Source organism: Oncorhynchus masou, chromosome 18 (assembly GCF_036934945.1).
Source record: "Oncorhynchus masou masou isolate Uvic2021 chromosome 18, UVic_Omas_1.1, whole genome shotgun sequence".
Classification (NCBI taxonomy): Eukaryota; Metazoa; Chordata; class Actinopteri; order Salmoniformes; family Salmonidae; genus Oncorhynchus; species Oncorhynchus masou.
Window position 1 is genome coordinate 48,969,415 of NC_088229.1, and position 18,980 is coordinate 48,988,394.

Here is an 18,980-nt window from a genome sequence, read left to right on the forward strand (position 1 = left end):
TTGAAACACAGCTGAACATTTCTACACGGTAAAGATCAAAGTAATCCCGCAACCTTACACTTACACCTACACCTTACACTTATGCTTGTACCTAATTGTACATAGATTATATACAGTGCATTCGGAAAGTAGTCAGACCTCTTGACTTTTTCCACATTTTGTTACATTACAGCCCAATTCTAAAATTGATTAAATTGTTTTCCCCCCTCATCAATCTACACACAATACCCCATAATGACAAAGCAAAAACTGTTTTTATACAATTTGCTAAATAAAATACAACACATTTACATAAGTATTCAGACCCTTTATTCAGTACTTGATGCAACTTTGACAGCGATTACAGCCTCGAGTCATCTTGGATATGACGCTATAAGCTTTACACACATGTATTTGGGGAGTTTCTCTAATTCTTCTCTGCAGATCCTCTCAAACTCTGTAAGATTGGATGGGGAGCTTTGTTGCACAGCTACTTTCAGGTCTCTCCAGTGATCAGGTTCAAGTCCAGGCTCTGGCTGGGCCACTCAAGCACATTCAGAGACTTGTACCAAAGACACTCCTGCATTGTCTTGGCTGTGTGCTTAGGGTCGTTCTCCTGTTGGAAGGTGAACATTCGCACCCTGTCTGCTGTCCTGAGCACTCTGGAGCAGGTTTTCATCAAGGATCTCTCTGTACTTTTCTCCGTTCATCTTTCCCTCAATCCTGAATATTCTCACAGTCCCTGTCGCTGAAAAACATCCCTACAGCATGATGATGCCACCACAATGCTTCACCATAGGGATGGTGACAAGTTTCCTCCAGACGTGAAGCTTGGCATTCAATTTCAAATTTCATAGCAAAGTGTCTGAATAATTATGTAAATCATGTATTTCAGATTTTTATTTTTAATACATTTCCAAAAATGTTTTCTGTTTTCGCTGTAATGTAACAAAATGTGGATAAAGTCAAGGGGTCTGAATTCTTTCCAAATGCACTGTAGATAGTTGTTGTGTGCACCGCTGCAGGGGTGCTCCGTCCTCGGAGTTCAATGTTACAATGAAATCTTGAAAGATGGTTCAGGATGGCAACTTAGGCCTCGATGCAATCAGATTGAGCGTTAACCCGTGTTGGACGACATCCGAATTGCGGATGTTTTGGCTGTGTTGGTGAGTGGCTACTCTTGTGTGTCATCAACCACTCCCTTCCATATTATCCCTACTGCGTTATAAGTTCTAAACGGCAATATAAAGTGTAGGCTCTTATTGATGATAGAAATAATGATAGGTTAATGCATGTTTCCATGTTAATTTGGATGGGGGGGATTTATAACTTATCAGTGTAATCGGGGTGTAGACAATAGAAGATCACGCATTTAAGTGTTTGAACTTGTAACACGGCTGCGTGGGATTTGTCTGAAATAAAGTTGGATGTGGTTTCGCTGTATCCAATGGCAGTGTCCATGATAAGGTAACGCAAGGAGCCGTTTGTTGATTTGACAGCTCTAACGCAGTTCCACCTCAGTCACCATTAAAACAACCTCCATGCAGAGGTCGGCTAGCGCGGATCTGATAAAATCTAGACCTTATTTCCATTAAATATTTATTAGTGACGTGTTTCGAAGCATACTCATTCGTCAATGCACCACTAGTGGGGAAGGAGCAGGCTTCAAAACATGTCAGGATTAAGCATTATTGAAGGGAATTAAGTTGCCATCCTGAAACTTCTTTTTAGATTTTTGTATATGCTGTAGGCTCACATGCCTTGATATTTTGCTTAGGCATTAGATGCTCAGAAGAGAGACTTCAAACAGTATTGACACATTGACATTGGAGGTGGTTACAGTAAGGTGGTGTACAATCAGAGATCAACGTGGTGATCACACGATTTCAATCCAAACAAATAAACCATAATTGAAAGGACCCTATACCTTTAAAAGGTTAGGTGCTGCTTTGTATAGCTAATAATGATGTGTGGGTCAGGTGTTTGTTCACCCACACCCGCCCGAAAATTGTTAATAACACATTCGCAACCGCCCGACTATATGTGATAGTGAAAATCTGAGGCCTGCACCCGACCCTAACCCGTAAATATAGAAAATGCATTGTACAGTCTAAGATGTCTTTACTTTTTTTTGACAGGCATTTTAGATAGGCCCATGTTTCTGCTTATAATTTCAAATATTTTGGTTGGCTTGTTGTTAGTCAACTTGTCTATAATTAGATACATGCAGCTTCTCTTCGGTCATTAGTTTTTGCCCTAGAAGACTAAATAAACCCTATGTCAAAAATCACTAGAATGAATGCTTCAATCTAGTTGACATCGGTAAAGTTTGTTTTCTCTTTCCTCTCCGCAAAGATGTTTATCGGGACTGAAAAGAAAATGCACAACAAAAATAGAAATGGCAAAGATCTTTCGTGCTAAATTTCCAAATTACAACAGTTTGACCAGTTTTAAGGAAAGTCAAAGCTGTTAAAATGACCCAACATCTTTTTGATAAAATTTCAGTTTGGCTTAGATACATATTTTATGTGGTGAATACCCTCAGCTTTTAGCCTACATTTAGCCACATTTTCTATATTAGCGGGTAAGGGTTAGGTATGGGCCGCAGATTTTAACTTTATCACATATAGTCGGGTTGCAGGCGGGTGAACAAACAGCTGATCCACACAGTATTTAATGACCCTAAACCCGCCCCACAGATATAACCGCAGGGACTGAGGGTTATGAGTCAACCCGCGCATCAATAAGCTAAGCTTATCGATTTGTTATAGCCAACGAGGCTCATGACACTATTTGGGAATAATAGTATCAGTATAAGTATTCATAACAATAATGATGCTGTTAATGCTGGTGAAACCAGGTCGGGAGAGTGAATGTACCGTGTTGTTTGTAGATGGGTGGTTTCCTGTAAATGTTGATCCCCTGATCTGAAAGGATACAGGGAGAAAGACAAAACTCAGTCTTTTGCATTTCATGTATACGTATCAAACACTTTTCCTGTGACACAGAGGGCATTGTGAAATGACCAATGAAAAATACCACAGAGGGAGGGTGTCTTCACAATCACACACTGTAAACCAATAAACATCAGCATTTACAATAAAATTGACATTAAAATCAATTATTATTTTATACAGAGAGTCTTATATTCGTGATGTGTCTGGTGAAAAGAGCACACTAAGTGCCAGCATCCTTTAATGGAATGAATCAAAAGCATTATTGAAATGGAAAAAGTGGTAGACAGAAGTGGTGAGGGAGCGATAAGAGAGAGATATAAAAGATCTCATGTGACCAGTAGCAGTGACAGTGACAGGGTGCGCTCCGTGTGTCTCCTACCTGGGAGGTGGAAATGTTTAGGGGTCAGAGAGAGAGGCGGAGTGACAGGCCGGCTGTCTGGCCTTTGGGGTGTAGGGGAGCTCCGCCCGCTATGTGGATCAGTGCCTCCAATGAGAAGAACCAAGAACAAAACATAAGCAGCGCAATGATACAGAAAACATAAGTTTGGGAAAAGCTAATCTCGCAGAGCCAGACGAGGGACTATTGCATATAACTGTAAAGTCTGGCATGTGAGATTAGGATAAAGCATAAAAATGGACGCAAGGAGATTGAAAGAGTAATCTAATTTTGAGAATTATTGAATAATCCCGTGTTAGCAAATCAGTTAGTCACACTATGGAGCTCAGTTACATCTAGAGCTGTTACGGTATTACTGCCACATCGGTGATCACGAGTCATGACGACAGTCAAATTCCATGTGACCGTTTAGTCATGGTAGCTAGGCTTCTCCAAATCTGCGCTCTGATGCCGCTGATGGTCATTAGTAGCCTACCAAACTTTCTAACTGCAAGTCGCTAATGGCCTGGTACTCAGCACTCTATATAAGCAATAAGGCTCAAGGGATTTTATTACCAAAGTCCGCATCACTGGCTTGCATGGAAGCCAGGAGATGCTAAATGTGTTTATGTTAATTAATGGTCAATTACCATAGCCTAGTGTATCCACGGCAGGTAGCCTAGTGATTAGAGTGTTGGGCCAGTAACTGAAAGGTGCTGGATCGAATCCCCGAGCTGACAAGGTAAAAATATGTAATTCTGCCTCTGAAAAATGCAGTTATTCTAAATAAGAATTTGTTCTTAACTGACTTGCCTAGTTAAATAAAGGTTCAACAAATTTTTATTTTTAATTTTTTTAAATACAGTGAGACTGGCAGTTATTTGCATGACAATCACTGGCTGATGAAATGTAATGACAGACCTAGTTACATCCTGTATCCATGAGGTAATACAAGATCTATCAATAGCATGCAGCCAGACATAATGGACATTGATCATTAAACAGGCAGAATGCCAGTAATGTGACTTGGGTAACATTTAAGTGCATGCATGGCCATCACCACTGCCAAATACAAACACTCAGAACAAAAATAAAATATGACATGAACCAAAATGTCCAGAGGTCCAGTAAAGGTCTCTGGACACTTGGTTGGTGTAAGTGAGCTGGGCTGCATGTCTATGTCATCTTATGACTTTGACAGCAGATGAGACGTCTCTAGCTTGGTCCCAGATCTCCTTGCCAGCCTATGGTCATTTGGCAAGAAAAGCACAAACAGATTTTGGACCAGGTTACTCAGCTTCTGACAGCTGTTTTACATCAAATGTGCATGGCTACAGTATACAGGGGCTGGAGATGAGGGTAAGAACATGAGTTAAGCCATAGAGTCTGAGGCAGTAAGACTTGAATGAGGTGACATAGCTTGCCTGGGGAGTGGGGACAGTGACGGGACGATGGGGTCTAAGGCCCTGTCTTACCTTGGCTATGGGGAAAGGAGTGGTGTCTGAAAGGTGAGGTGGGACGGGAGTCACTATGGCTGGAGGAGCCCATACTGTTACTACACAGGGCGGAGCAGAGCTTCTGCATGCCTGTCAAAGCTTCTGCAGGGGAGAGGGAGGGCAGGTGGGACAGAGCCATTGGGGAGACATCATTAAGATGATGTGGAGGGGAGTTGGAGGAGGAAGACCGAGGTGTGGATGGGAAAAGGGAGTGAGACAGTCAGTAGACACACCATCACAGATAGACACAAGGAGGCAGGGAGGGAGGACCGTAGGAGGGAAGAGTTAGAGGATAGGTAAGAGTGGAGACAGAGCCAGTGGATACACACCACCACAGTTAGGGAGGGAGAGGAGGTGAGGTGAAAGAGGGTGAAGAAAAGAAGGAGAAAAGGGAGAAAATCGGAATCATGTCAAAACTAGAAATGAAGAAACTTCAAACAAGGAGGAAGGATTATTTGAGTGAGATGGGGATAAGGAATAAGGGAAAATTGGTATTATCTCTACATTAAAGTGGAACTGGCAGCATTTTAGCAATATGAATGACACATTTTTCTATACATTGTTTTTACAAGCGAACACTTACATGGTCATTTTCACATTTTCATACTTTCATAGAATGTTTGGGAATGACATAGAGGCAAGGCATTTGTGAAAATTTGATAGCAATATAGAGTGGGAAAGCAGATGTGCGTTTGGACAATTAACAGACATTGCGGTAAATAAAAGCTAATAAAAACATCTGTCTTGTCCAGGACCGGACTCAGACAGGTGCACCATAGTCTGTGCACCACACAGACCGGTGCACCATAGCCAATCAGAGCTACAGTAGGCCTATATGCAAATAACCCATTTCCCACATGGGCCTGCCATCATTCACTTTGAACTGGACTGTGTGTTCACAGGCAGTAGCAACAGTGTGACTTTAGATAATAAGAAAGCATTTGCCAAAAGCCACAAAATACATGTAATACCCTTGTTAGAACCAAGTATTTAGTTTATTTGTTATAATTAATTGGTAATGTATAAGTGAATAGGTTGGTTTACTTTTAAGTTTAAGTTTTGACCAATGAGGTCTCTTGTTAATAAGCTGTGGCCAATGGGAGTGGACCTGGTTAACGGAGGGCCTGGGAAAAAAGAGAGGGAGGGAGACGTTGAGAAAAGGATGGGCATTACATTATGACTGTTGGTGAAGAAAAATGATAAAAGAAGACAATAAAAATAGAACAAAACCCATAACTGCCGAGTGTTGAAGGGAAATACAGAATTTATTTTAAAGAGGGTTGTTATAATTTTTGTTAAGAAAAACTTAGTACAGACTGAAGCTACCATCTCATCATGGAGGTATTTGGCAGCCTTGAGGTTAGCCTAGCATTGTGTGTGTAATGGATTTCTTCATGTGAAGGAGAGTCGGACCAAAATGCGGCGTGGCTATTGAAATTCATGTTTAATAAAACAAAGGAAACACGAATCAATACAAAAACAATAAACGTAACGTGAAAACCGAAACAGCCTATACTGGTGCAAAGTAACACAGAGACAGAAACAAGGACAATCACCCACAAAACCCAACACCAAACAGGCTACCTAAATATGGTTCCCAATCAGAGACAATGACTAACACCTGCCTCTGATTGAGAACCATATCAGGCCAAACATAGAACTAGACAAACTAGACATGTAACATAGAATGCCCACTCAGTTCACACCCTGACCAACCAAAACATAGAAACATACAAAGCAAACTATGGTCAGGGTGTGACAGTACCCCCCCCCCCCCAAGGTGCGGACTCCGGCCGCAAAACCTGAACCTATTGGGGAGGATCTGGGTGGGCATCTGTCCACGGTGGCGGCTCTGGTGCTGGACATGGCCCCCACTTCACCATAGTTTTAGTCCTCCACCTTGTCCGCTTCCGTGGCCTCCGAACCACGGCGACCCTACTTAATGACCCCACTGGACTGAGGGGCAGCTCGGGACCGAGGGGCGGCAGCTCTGGACAGAGGGGCAGCTCGGGACAGAGGGGCGGCAGCTCGGGACAGAGGGGCAGCTCGGGGCAGAGGGACAGCTCGGGGCAGAGGGGGTCTGGCGCCTCTGGGCAGAGGGGGTCTGGCGCCTCTGGGCAGAGGGGGTCTGGCGCCTCTGGGCAGAGGGGCTCTGCCGGCTCTGGGCAGAGGGGCTCTTCAGACTCCGGCAGCAGCGCCGGACAGGCGGGAGACTCCGGCAGCAGCGCCGGACAGGCGGGAGACTCCGGCAGCAGCGCCGGACAGGCGGGAGACTCCGGCAGCAGCGCCGGACAGGCGGGAGACTCCGGCAGCAGCGCCGGACAGGCGGGAGACTCCGGCAGCAGCGCCGGACAGGCGGGAGACTCCGGCAGCAGCGCCGGACAGGCGGAAGACTCCGGCAGCAGCGCCGGACAGGCGGGAGACCCCGACAGCATCGCCGGACAGGTGGGAGACTCCGACAGCAGTGTAGAGGAGGAAGGCTCCGGCAGCGCTGGAAAGACGGGAGCACCTGTACGGATGAGCCGGAGAGACAGCCTCGTGCGGGGGGCTGCCACCAGAGGTCTGGTGCGTGGAGGTGGTGACGGATAGACCGGACCGTGCAGGCGCACTGGAGCTCTTGAGCACCGAGCCTGCCCAACCCTACCTGGTTGCATGCTCCCGGTCGCCCTGCCAGTGCGGCGAGGTGGAATAGCCCGCACTGGGCTATGCAGGCGAACCGGGGACACCATGCGCAAGGCTGGTGCCATGTAAGCCGGCCCAAGGAGACGCACTGGAGACCAGATGCGTAGAGCCGGCTTCATGACACTTGGCTCGATGCCCACTCTTGCCCGGCCGATACGCAGAGCTGGAATGTATCGCACCGGGCTATGCACCCGCACTGGGGACACCGTGCGCTTCACAGCATAACACGGTGCCTGCCCGGTCTCTCTAGCCCCCCGGTAAACACAGGAAGTTGACGCAGGTCTCCTACCTATCTTCGCCATACTTCCTGTGAGCCCCCCCCAATACATTTTTGGGGCTGACTCTCGGGCTTCCATCCACGTCGCCGTGCTTGTTTCTCCAACTCCATTCTCTTGTAACCCTCTTCGGCACTGCTCCAGCGAATCCCAGGCGGGCACCGGCACTCTCCCTGGGTCGACCGTTCATGTTCCCATGGAATATCGTTTACTGCGAAGGAGTACTGTCTGCATTGATAGCTGTACTTGCTGTGGATCTTGTGAGGAAACCTTCACGGAAATGCCATACTTCGCTGAGGGAAGAGTAGTGATTAACCACAGCGGTTGCTTTGGGACTTTATGTGCGTCGTCATTTTTTTTAGCTCCAATGCGCGCCAACGGGTTAAGCAAGCTCAAAATCATTTGGAAATGGGTTGTGCACGACTCATTGGCGTTTATTATTTTTATTTATTTTGATGTGGTGCTTTGTAAATGTAATAATACACATCTTGAACCTTATGTATTTTGTCTTGGTGCAGTCATTTCCTGTTTAAATGTAATTTAATGCATGGGAAAGCATATCCTTATACAATAACAAAAATCTATAGTCATTCTATCTGAAGTTAATACCCTAAGTTGTCATCACCCTTGATAGTTTACAATAGGGATTCTTATTGGAGATGTTCTTCTCACCTAACATCCCATGCGGTTGAGATATTCTATATAAGGTAACATTGTGAGAGTCAAATTCGAGCCTGGTGAGAGGGTTACATACATATTTGCAGAAATCCATGTGTAAATACCACAGGAGTCCTCTTACATTTGGAAACTTTACAGTCCTTTTGATCAAACAACCACGAACAGGTAGGCTATCTATCTCTGTTACCTATGCACATCAACAACAGCAAGATCAACAACTAATGCTAGCAAGAGTGAGATTCGCTCAAATCCAACAAGGGAACAGTAGATAAACCCTCTCAAACCTTTTCGGCATGCAGGCCGATAAATGATGGGAAAAGCAGCCTGCTCGCCTTTCTGCAGCTTGCCTGCCAATGCATGCTTGTCCCAACCCACATTTTGACAACTAGGTGGGAAATTTCCTGCCCACCCATTTGAAATATGCCAAATACATTTGACTGACAACTAAGAGATATGCTAACTGTGGATAACAGTTGTTCAAGTTCAGCATAACTACCTAGCAAAGTGATTCACATTTCTTGTTCGCTAACCAAATGACACCTGCATCTCAAGCTGCAGGCAACAAAAAACTATATGGGGTGGGCACTCACCCACTCGTCCAATGACATGACATCCTCCCAGCAGCTCGCTAGCTAACGTAAGGCTCCGTGTTTTCAGCTTGCTAAATAAAAGCTAGCCTATTAGCCACATTATGACTGGCTTGTGATCATTGCAACAAAGCCTCCTTCACTCATGCCGCCAAACTTACCCTAGTAAAACTGACTATCCTACCGTACCTCAACTTAGGCGATGTCATCTACAAAATAGCTTCCAATACTCTACTCAGGAAACTGGATGCAGTCTATCACAGTGCCATCTGTTTTGTTACCAAAGCCCCTTATACCACCCACCACTGCGACCTGTATGCTCTAGTCGGCTGGCCCTTGCTACATATTTGTCGCCAGACCCACTGGCTCCAGGTCATCTATAAGTCTATGCTAGGTAAAGCTCCGCCTTATCTCAGCTCACTGGTCACAATAACAACACCCACCCATAGCACGCGCTCCAGCAGGTATATCTCACTGGACATCCTCAAAGCCAACACCTCCTTTGGCCGCCTTTCCTTCCAGTTCTCTGCTGCCAGTGACTGGAACAAATCACTGAAGCTGGAGACTTATATTTCCCTCACTAACTTTAAACATCAGCTATCTGAGCAGCTAACCGATCTCTGCAGCTGAACATAGTCCATCTGTAAATATCTCACCCAATCTACCTACCTCATCCCCATATTGTTTTTTATTTAATTTTCTGCTCTTTTGCAGACCAGTATCTCTACTTGCCCATCACCATCTGCTCATTTATCACTCCAGTGTTAATCTGCTAAATTGTAATTATTCCGCTACTATGGCCTATTTATTGCCTACCTCCTCACGCCATTTGCACATGCTGTATATAGACTTTCTTTTTTCCTATTGTGTTATTGACTGTACTTTTGTTTATCCCATGTGTAACTCTGTGTTGTTGTTTGTGTTGCACTGCTTTGCTTGGCCAGGTCGCAGTTGTAAATTAGAACTCTCATCTAGTTTACCTGGTTAAATAAAGGTGAAATAAATTAAAAATTACAAATTGCCCTTGCTCGTTTGATTGTATTGACATTCCCAGTCTTCTTTACATTTGTCAGATTTTGTCCAAAATATTGAGTAATTGAAACTGAAACAGTGTATCCCGAATGGCTAGAGGCAGCAAACAATGTACCAGGACAGCTGTGATTTATAACCTGATAGCAATATTTGTTGGACTACCAAGAAAAGTATTGGTGAATAATATGAATCATGCATTGAACTGCATCCATCTATTCTGCCAACATGCATTACTCTACGTCATGGATTTTCTTGTCAAATATAATCTATTTTTAAAACTTCTTATAAAGTTGTTTTTTTAACATAAACTGGGGATTTTATATTTTTGACTGATGTTAAGATTGTCTGTTTGTTTCAAATCTGCAAAGGAGTTAAAACACTCAGTTCCACTTCAATAATAAATATTTAATTATTAGATTATACACCATGTTATAGCATTTATAATGGTAGGCTGTCATTGTAAAAAATAATTTGTTCTTAAATGACTTGTCTAGTTAAATAAAGGTTAAATAAAATAAAAATAATACAAATAAATATAATGGCTTATTCATGACAGTTATTATAAAGTGTCATCAGAGTGGTCAGTGAAGAGTAAAGATATAGGAGGACAGCAACAGAGCAGCTGCAGTGGGGAGTTAAGATTAAGGTGGGGTTAAGAAAGAGTGACAGGCACGAATGATACTCCTGTGAGATGTGAACAAGTGGTATTATGTTCTTGTTAAAATAGTCAAGGAAGAGTGTTGAGGCAGTGCCTACTGAACATCTCAGACTATTTTAAATGATTTTCAAATTACTTTTCTGTGTAACCTGTAAAGACTAACAATACAAACCATACATGCATGCATGCTCGCACGCACACAAAGATGTGTTCGCACACACACCTCTCACCTGGTCTGTGAAAATGCTGTGGTGAGCGTGACAACGGGGTGTAACTATGACGATTGTAGACAGGTGAGCCAATGGAGCCCTGACTGGTAGACCTCTGAAGGATGCGTTCTCTTATGTCATAGCAGCTCTACAGGGACAACACAGTTACATCACCTGTCAATCACTATCAAACCATAGTCAAGAGCTTCCTTTCTTTGTAATTCGATCGGAACATTTACAGTTAAACATGTACAGTTTATTACTGTGTAATGCAGTACCACCTACAGCAGATGGTGTAGGTGACATGTTTCTTGAGGACTGAAAGAGAAAAAAATTGTATTTTTTTTTCAAACTAACTTAGCTAAGAATCCTGACCGTACTGTAAGCAAAGAAACGCCATACAACATACTTTTAAGCACACACCAACACTATGTAATTATCAATGAGAATAGTTGGTGGCTGTCTTACCTTGTCATCTGGCATGGGGGAACGCTCCCTTCTCGCAGTATGGAGCTGTAGACACAGAAAAATTACTGAGCACTCTCGTGTCAATAATAGGTTTCCTTTATAAGGGTGAGTTTGCCATGAACCTGAGTGTGACAATAACACTACACTTTGGATCCTTGAAAAAGTGCTGTATAATTATAATGTATTATTATTACTAAATACGAAATGTACACTAAGTGTTTGCCTTCCACCCTGCAACAACAGATATATTTATTGCTTGACACATGACTCTCTGGGGGGGAGAGATGGAGAAAATCGATATGATTTAGGATAATATAATTTATGCATCACAGCTGTTTTCTCTCAAACCAATACTTACCCGGCACAGCTCGCAACTTCAGAATGAGGGTTTGTTCATTTCAACATGATGCGTCACACATGCACAAGCACATACACGGTCATGCATGGTTGCATGCTAATTACCTCTCCCACACTCTCCTTCCTCTCCTCCCTCTCGTCAAGGGACAAAGTGTACAAAGGCTCGTAGGTAATCAGATCAGGGCGGTCTATATCATAAATGGCTTTGACTTTGGGAATGGCAGCTAGGTCCCTGTATTCAAGGATCTCATTGTCTACTTTTGCCTAGGGACACAGACAGAAAGATAGACAGATCGATACATACATAGAGACAGAGCGAGAGAGGTTATACACAACTAAAAGCACACATCTACTAGCCAGTATTAGCGCAGCTAAAAAGTTCCTCTATAGACCCTGACCACTGGGGTTGCAAAAAAACAACAACCCCAGTTGTCAGGGTCTATAAAGGAACTATAAGAGAGTCTGATAAGCATAGGGCTCCTTCCACTTTAGATGTAAGGCTGACAGAAAATGTATGTATCGGTAAGAATAAGGTCTACAACTAATATGCTGACCAGACCGGCCATTTCGCGTGCGCGAGCATTGCAAAATAAATGTACACATACATGTTATTCAATCATACTGCTCGCGAGCGTCTGCGTGGCCAGGTGCTAAAATAGAACTTGGTTCTATTTATGACACTCGACGCGCTGCAAGTCCTGCCTCTCCCATCTCCTACCCACGTGTCATATCCTCATTGATTTTTAGGAGCATATACCCATGTTATTGCAAGATGAACTGAGGTTGACATTCCAGTCGGTTGTGGTAATGCACTTTTTAAAGTCCAAAGAAGAAGAAGAAGCCTGAAGGAGGAGCAATTACTATTCTGTGGATTAGCTTTTCTGGTAAAATAACAACCCAATGTTTATATCCCAGGACAAATTAGCTAGCAAAAACATGCTAACTAGCTAAATTGCCATAAATGTTTATTGCTTTTCAACCTGTCCCCAAATTAATATAATTGGTTCAGAGTTTGTTTTAATAATTCAACCTGCGTGTCCTGATGGTGTCTGGTGTGGGGGGACAAAAACAACATGCGTGCAATGCTACACGCGATCTGGTCAGCATGTTAGACAAAGTTTACACATGGAATGACAATTTATCTTATGCTTCCCTAGGGATGTGGCCTATAAAAAATGTAAGCAGTACATCCAGAACTCACATATATGGTATGACCTGGTGAGCCATGTATGCTTGAACCAGGTCTGGAACAGATACTATCGGATGACGACCTTGAAGGCTGCAAGAGGAGAACAGAAAAGGAAGTCAAGACAACATCCCAACAACCTCTTGATGAGTTTTATAGGTGTTGGATCAAAGTTGCTACAGTATTGTGTTCGCCTCAATTTGCAAATGAGGAATGAAATGTGTCACGCAATCACTGCTTCATCAAAAGGAGGGGGAAATAAGAATTCATCAGGCCATCATTTTAAAGAACTTGTTCTTAATGAACTCGCCTGGATAAATAAAGGTTCAAGAAAGAAAATACAGTTTAAAACCTAACTTTGTTTTTGAAATTCCACCACATTGTAACATGACAAGTAGATTCAATCTTTAAATAAAATACAATGACATTATCTTGCAATGATGTCATTAATTTGCATCTTGCAAAGTGAATGAGGGTATTTGCATTGTGACTTAGTAATATCCTTAACACTGTAAATACCACATGCAGTCCTGAATTCATGTATTGATTGACATGAATCATGTTTTCACAACCACATGGTTACTATAAATGGAGGCTTTGTAAAGAGTTTTAGGGTGAAAACAACCATCACTATATATTGTTTGATATGTACAGTGCCTTGCGAAAGTATTCGGCCCCCTTGAACTTTGCGACCTTTTGCAACATTTCAGGCTTGAAACATAAAGATATAAAACTGTATTTTTTTGTGAAGAATCAACAACAAGTGGGACACAATCATGAAGTGGAACGACATTTATTGGATATTTCAAACTTTTTTAACAAATCAAAAACTGAAAAATTGGGCGTGCAAAATTATTCAGCCCCTTTACTTTCAGTGCAGCAAACTCTCTCCAGAAGTTCAGTGAGGATCTCTGAACGATCCAATGCTGACCTAAATGACTAATGATGATAAATACAATCCACCTGTGTGTAATCAAGTCTCCGTATAAATGCACCTGCACTGTGATAGTCTCAGAGGTCCGTTAAAAGCGCAGAGAGCATCATGAAGAACAAGGAACACACCAGGCAGGTTCGAGATACTGTTGTGAAGAAGTTTAAAGCCGGATTTGGATACAAAAAGATTTCCCAAGCTTTAAACATCCCAAGGAGCACTGTGCAAGCGATAATATTGAAATGGAAGGAGTATCAGACCACTGCAAATCTACCAAGACCTGGCCGTCCCTCTAAACTTTCAGCTCATACAAGGAGAAGACTGATCAGAGATGCAGCCAAGAGGCCCATGATCACTCTGGATGAACTGCAGAGATCTACAGCTGAGGTGGGAGACTCTGTCCATAGCACAACAATCAGTCGTATATTGCACAAATCTGGCCTTTATGGAAGAGTGGCAAGAAGAAAGCCATTTCTTAAAGATATCCATAAAAAGTGTCGTTTAAAGTTTGCCACAAGCCACTTGGGAGACACACCAAGCATGTGGAAGAATGTGCTCTGGTCAGATGAAACGAAAATTGAACTTTTTGGCAACAATGCAAAATGTTATGTTTGGCGTAAAAGCAACACAGCGCATCACCATGAACACACCATACCCACTGTCAAACATGGTGGTGGCAGCATCATGGTTTGGGCCTGCTTTTCTTCAGCAGGGACAGGGAAGATGGTTAAAATTGATGGGAAGATGGATGGAGCCAAATACAGGACCATTCTGGAAGAAAACCTGATGGAGTCTGCAAAAGACCTGAGACTGGGACGGAGATTTGTCTTCCAACAAGACAATGATCCAAAACATAAAGCAAAATCTACAATGGAATGGTTCAAAAATAAACATATCCAGGTGTTAGAATGGCCAAGTCAAAGTCCAGACCTGAATCCAATCGAGAATCTGTGGAAAGAACTGAAAACTGCTGTTTATTTTTTATTTTTCCTTTATTTTACTAGGCAAGTCAGTTAAGAAGAAATTCTTATTTTCAATGACGGCCTAGGAACAGTGGGTTAACTGCCTGTTCTGGGGCAGAACAACAGATTTGTACCTTGTCAGCTCAGGGATTCGAACTTGCAACCTTTCGGTTACTAGTCCAACACTCTAACCACTAGGCTACCCTGCTGTTCACAAATGCTCTCCATCCAACCTCAATGAGCTCGAGCTGTTTTGCAAGGAGGAATGGGAAAAATTTTCAGTCTCTCGATGTGCAACTGATAGAGACATACCCCAAGCGACTTACAGCTGTAATCGCAGCAAAAGGTGGCGCTACAAAGTATTAACTTAAGGGGGCTGAATAATTTTGCACGCCCAATTTTTCAGTTTTTGATTTGTTAAAAAAAGTTTGAAATATCCAATAAATGTCGTTCCACTTCATGATTGTGTCCCACTTGTTGTTGATTCTTCACAAAAAATACAGTTTTATATCTTTATGTTTGAAGCCTGAAATGTGGCAAAAGGTCGCAAAGTTCAAGGGGGCCGAATACTTTCGCAAGGCACTGTATCTTCATGGCTCAAATTACAGGGGTGGCTGGGTGCCCCCATAACAAATCGGGTATCCTCAAGAGACATTGAGCATCTCCAAAAGTTAATGTATAACTTGAACCATTTTTATGTCGACTTCTCAAATATTTCCTTGTCTTTAACCTTTATTCTATCCATATGAGTGTGTCAGAGAGGGGCTGTCCCGTGCCTCCTTGTCATGCCTTGGTCTTAGTATTGTGTGTTTTAGTTTATTAGTTAGTCAGACCAGGGTGTGACATGGGGTTATTTTGTATTGTATTTTCATATTGGGGTTTTGTAGTAGTTGGGATTGTAGCTGGTTAGGGGTGTGTGTGTGTGTTAATTAGGTTGGCTGCCTGAGGCGGTTCTCAATCAGAGTCAGGTGCTTCTCGTTGTCGCTGATTGGGAACCGTATTTAGGTAGCCTGTTTTTCGCTTTGCATTTCGTGGGTGATTGTCCCTGTCTCTGTGTAGGTTTCACCAGTCAGGCTGTATTAGGTTTCGTTCTGTTTGTTGTTTTTTTTGTATTTATTTTGTTATTCGTGTTAGTTCGTTCGTTTTGTCTTCTTTAAATAAACATGAGTAACTTACACGCTGCATTTCGGTCCGACTCTCCTTCAACAACAAAAGAACGCCGTTACAGAATCACCCACCAAACTCGGACCGAGCAGCGTGTCAACAGGCAGGAGCAGCGCAAAGAAGAGCCGCGCAAAGAGGGGCCTCGTTATAAGGATTTCTGGACATGGGAGGAAATCCTGGACGGAAGAGGACCCTGGGCTAAACCAGAAGAGTGTAGCCGCCCTAAAGCGCAGCAGGCGAAGAGTAAACAGGAGCAGCGTGTCAACAGACAGGAGCAGCGCGTCAACAGGCAGGAGCAGCGCAAACGGGAGCTACACGAGAAACAACAGAAGCAGCTTCAGTGGGAGAGGCTACACCATTTGGAGAATTGGACATGGGAGGAGGAACTGGACGGAAAAGGACCCTGGGCTCAGCCTGGTGATTATCGCCTCCCCAAGGAAGAATTAGAAGCGGCTAAAGCGGAGAGGCGCAAATATGAGGAGGCAGCACAGCGATGTGGATGGAAGCCCGAAAAGCAGCCCCAAATTTTTTGGGGGGGGCAATCAGGGGGAGTGGCTGAGTCAGGAGACAGACCTGAGTCAACTCTCCCTGTGTATTGTGAAGAGCCAAGGAGGAGGTCAGAACCAGTGTTGGAGGTGAGCGAAGCAGAGACTGTGAAGGAGTTAATGGGAAAATTGGAGGAGAGTCTAATGAGGGAGTTGCTAGTTTGGTGCTTTAGATATAATATTCGGCCGACGGAGCGTGTCGGGGATTTGATGGCACCTGGGTCAGCACTCCATACTAGTCCTGAGGTGCGTGTTAGTCGGCTGGTGGAAAGTGTGCCAGCCTCACGCACTAAGCCTCCTGAGTACCAGCCTAGCCTTGCACGTCCTGTGCCAGTCCTGCATTCAGGCTCTTCAGTACTCCTTCACGGTCCAGTCCATCCTGTGCCACCTTCACACACCAGTCCTCCGGTAGTAGCTCCTCACACCAGGCTTCCTGTGCCTGTCCTTTATCCAGAACCACCTCCACACCCCAGCCCTCCAGTAGCAGCTCCCCGCACTAGGCTTCCTGTGCGTGTCCTCGGCCAAATACCACCAGTGCCAGAACCACGCATCAGGCCTTCAGTGCGCCTCGCCTGTTCAGCGCTTTCTCCCTCTCCTGCGCTGTCGGAGTCTCCCGTTTATTCAGCGGTTCTAGAGCCTTCCTCCTCTACAGCGCTGCTGGAGTCTCCTGTCTGTTCAGCGCAGCCAGCGCTTTCTCCCTCTCCTGCGCTGTCGGAGTCTCCCGTCTGTTCAGCGGTTCTAGAGCCTTCCTCCTCTACAGCGCTGCCGGAGCCTCCTGTTTGTATAGAACAGCCTGAGCTGCCAGTCTACCTTGAGCAGCCAGAGCTGTCAGTTTGCATAGATCAGCCTGAGCTGCTAGTCTGCATGGAGCAGCTAGTCTGCATGGAGCAGCCAGAGCTGCCAGTCTGCAAAGAGCTGCCAGTCTGCATGGAGTTGCCAGTCTGCATGGAGCTGCCAATCTGCAAGAAGCCGCCAGAGCTGTCAATCTGCATGGAGCAGCCTGAGCCGTCAGTCAGCATGAAGCAGCCAGATCTGCCAGTCAGCCAGACTCTTCCAGATCTGCCAGTCAGCCAGACCATTCCAGTCAGCCAGACTCTTCCAGATCTGCCAGTCAGCCAGACCATTCCAGTCAGCCAGACTCTTCCAGATCTGCCAGTCAACCAGACTCTTCCAGATCTGCCAGTCAACCAGACTCTTCCAGATCTGCTAGTCTGCATGGAGTTGCCAGTCTGCATGGAGCTGCCAATCTGCAGGAAGCCGCCAGAGCTGTCAATCTGCATGGAGCAGCCTGAGCCGTCAGTCAGCATGAAGCAGCCAGATCTGCCAGTCAGCCAGACTCTTCCAGATCTGCCAGTCAGCCAGACCATTCCAGTCAGCCAGACTCTTCCAGATCTGCCAGTCAACCAGACTCTTCCAGATCTGCCAGTCAACCAGACTCTTCCAGATCTGCCAGTCGACCAGACTCTTCCAGATCTGCCAGTCGACCAGACTCTTCCAGATCTGCCAGTCGACCAGACTCTTCCAGATCTGCCAGTCAGCCAGACTCTTCCAGATCTGCCAGTCAGCCAGACTCTTCCAGATCTGCCAGTCAGCCAGACTCTTCCAGATCTGCCAGTCAGCCAGACTCTTCCAGATCTGCCAGTCAGCCAGACTCTTCCAGATCTGCCAGTCAGCCAGACTCTTCCAGATCTGCCAGTCATCCAGACTCTTCCAGATCTGCCAGTCATCCAGACTCTTCCAGATCTGCCAGTCATCCAGACTCTTCCAGATCTGCCAGTCAACCAGACCCTTCCAGATCTGCCAGTCAACCAGACTCTTCCAGATCTGCTAGTCAGCCAGGATCCGCCAGTAAACCAGGATCTGCCAGTCAGCCAGGATCCGCCAGTCAGCCAGGATCCGCCAGTCAGCCAGGATCCGCCAGTCAGCCAGGATCCGCCAGTCAACCAGGATCCGCCAGTCAGCCAGGATCCGCCAGTCAGCCTGGATCTGCCGGATTCAACTTCCTGGCTGGGCTTCATCTCAGTACTGGGCTTTTTCTCAGTGATGAGCTGCCTCTCAGTGCTGAGCTGCCCCTCAGTCCTGAGCTGCCCCTCAGTCCCGAGCTGCCCCTCTGTCCCGAGCTGCCCCTCAGTCCCGAGCTGTCCCTCAGTCCCGAGCTGCCTCAGTCCCGAGCTGCCCCTCAGTCATGAGCTGCTCTTCTATTATGTAGGGTTCTGGGTGAGGACTATTCGGCCATGGTCGGCGGTTAGGGTGGATTATCTATGGACGCGAAGGGGAGGAACATTGACATTTATGAAGTGGGGTCCACGTCCGGAGCCGCCACCATGGACAGACGCCCACCCGGACCCTCCCTATGGTTTTGAGGTGCGTTCGGGAGTCCGCACCTTAGGGGGGGGGGGTTCTGTCACGCCTTGGTCTTAGTATTGTGTGTTTTAGTT

At 45.0% G+C, this 18,980-nt stretch overlaps 1 protein-coding gene across 1 annotated transcript in view; it reads right to left on the minus strand.

Moving 5' to 3' along the window:
* The window catches only part of LOC135504731 (actin-binding LIM protein 1-like), a 152,504-nt gene that overhangs the window by 25,637 nt on the left and 107,887 nt on the right, over window positions 1-18,980 (minus strand). The window contains exons 9-15 of the mRNA XM_064923550.1: window positions 12,956-13,033; window positions 11,860-12,018; window positions 11,398-11,442; window positions 11,215-11,247; window positions 10,951-11,077; window positions 3,316-3,420; window positions 2,859-2,906 (exon numbers count right to left, since the gene is read on the minus strand). Coding sequence (XP_064779622.1) covers window positions 2,859-2,906; window positions 3,316-3,420; window positions 10,951-11,077; window positions 11,215-11,247; window positions 11,398-11,442; window positions 11,860-12,018; window positions 12,956-13,033 — 595 coding nt within the window. The remainder of the gene's footprint in view (window positions 1-2,858; window positions 2,907-3,315; window positions 3,421-10,950; window positions 11,078-11,214; window positions 11,248-11,397; window positions 11,443-11,859; window positions 12,019-12,955; window positions 13,034-18,980) is intronic.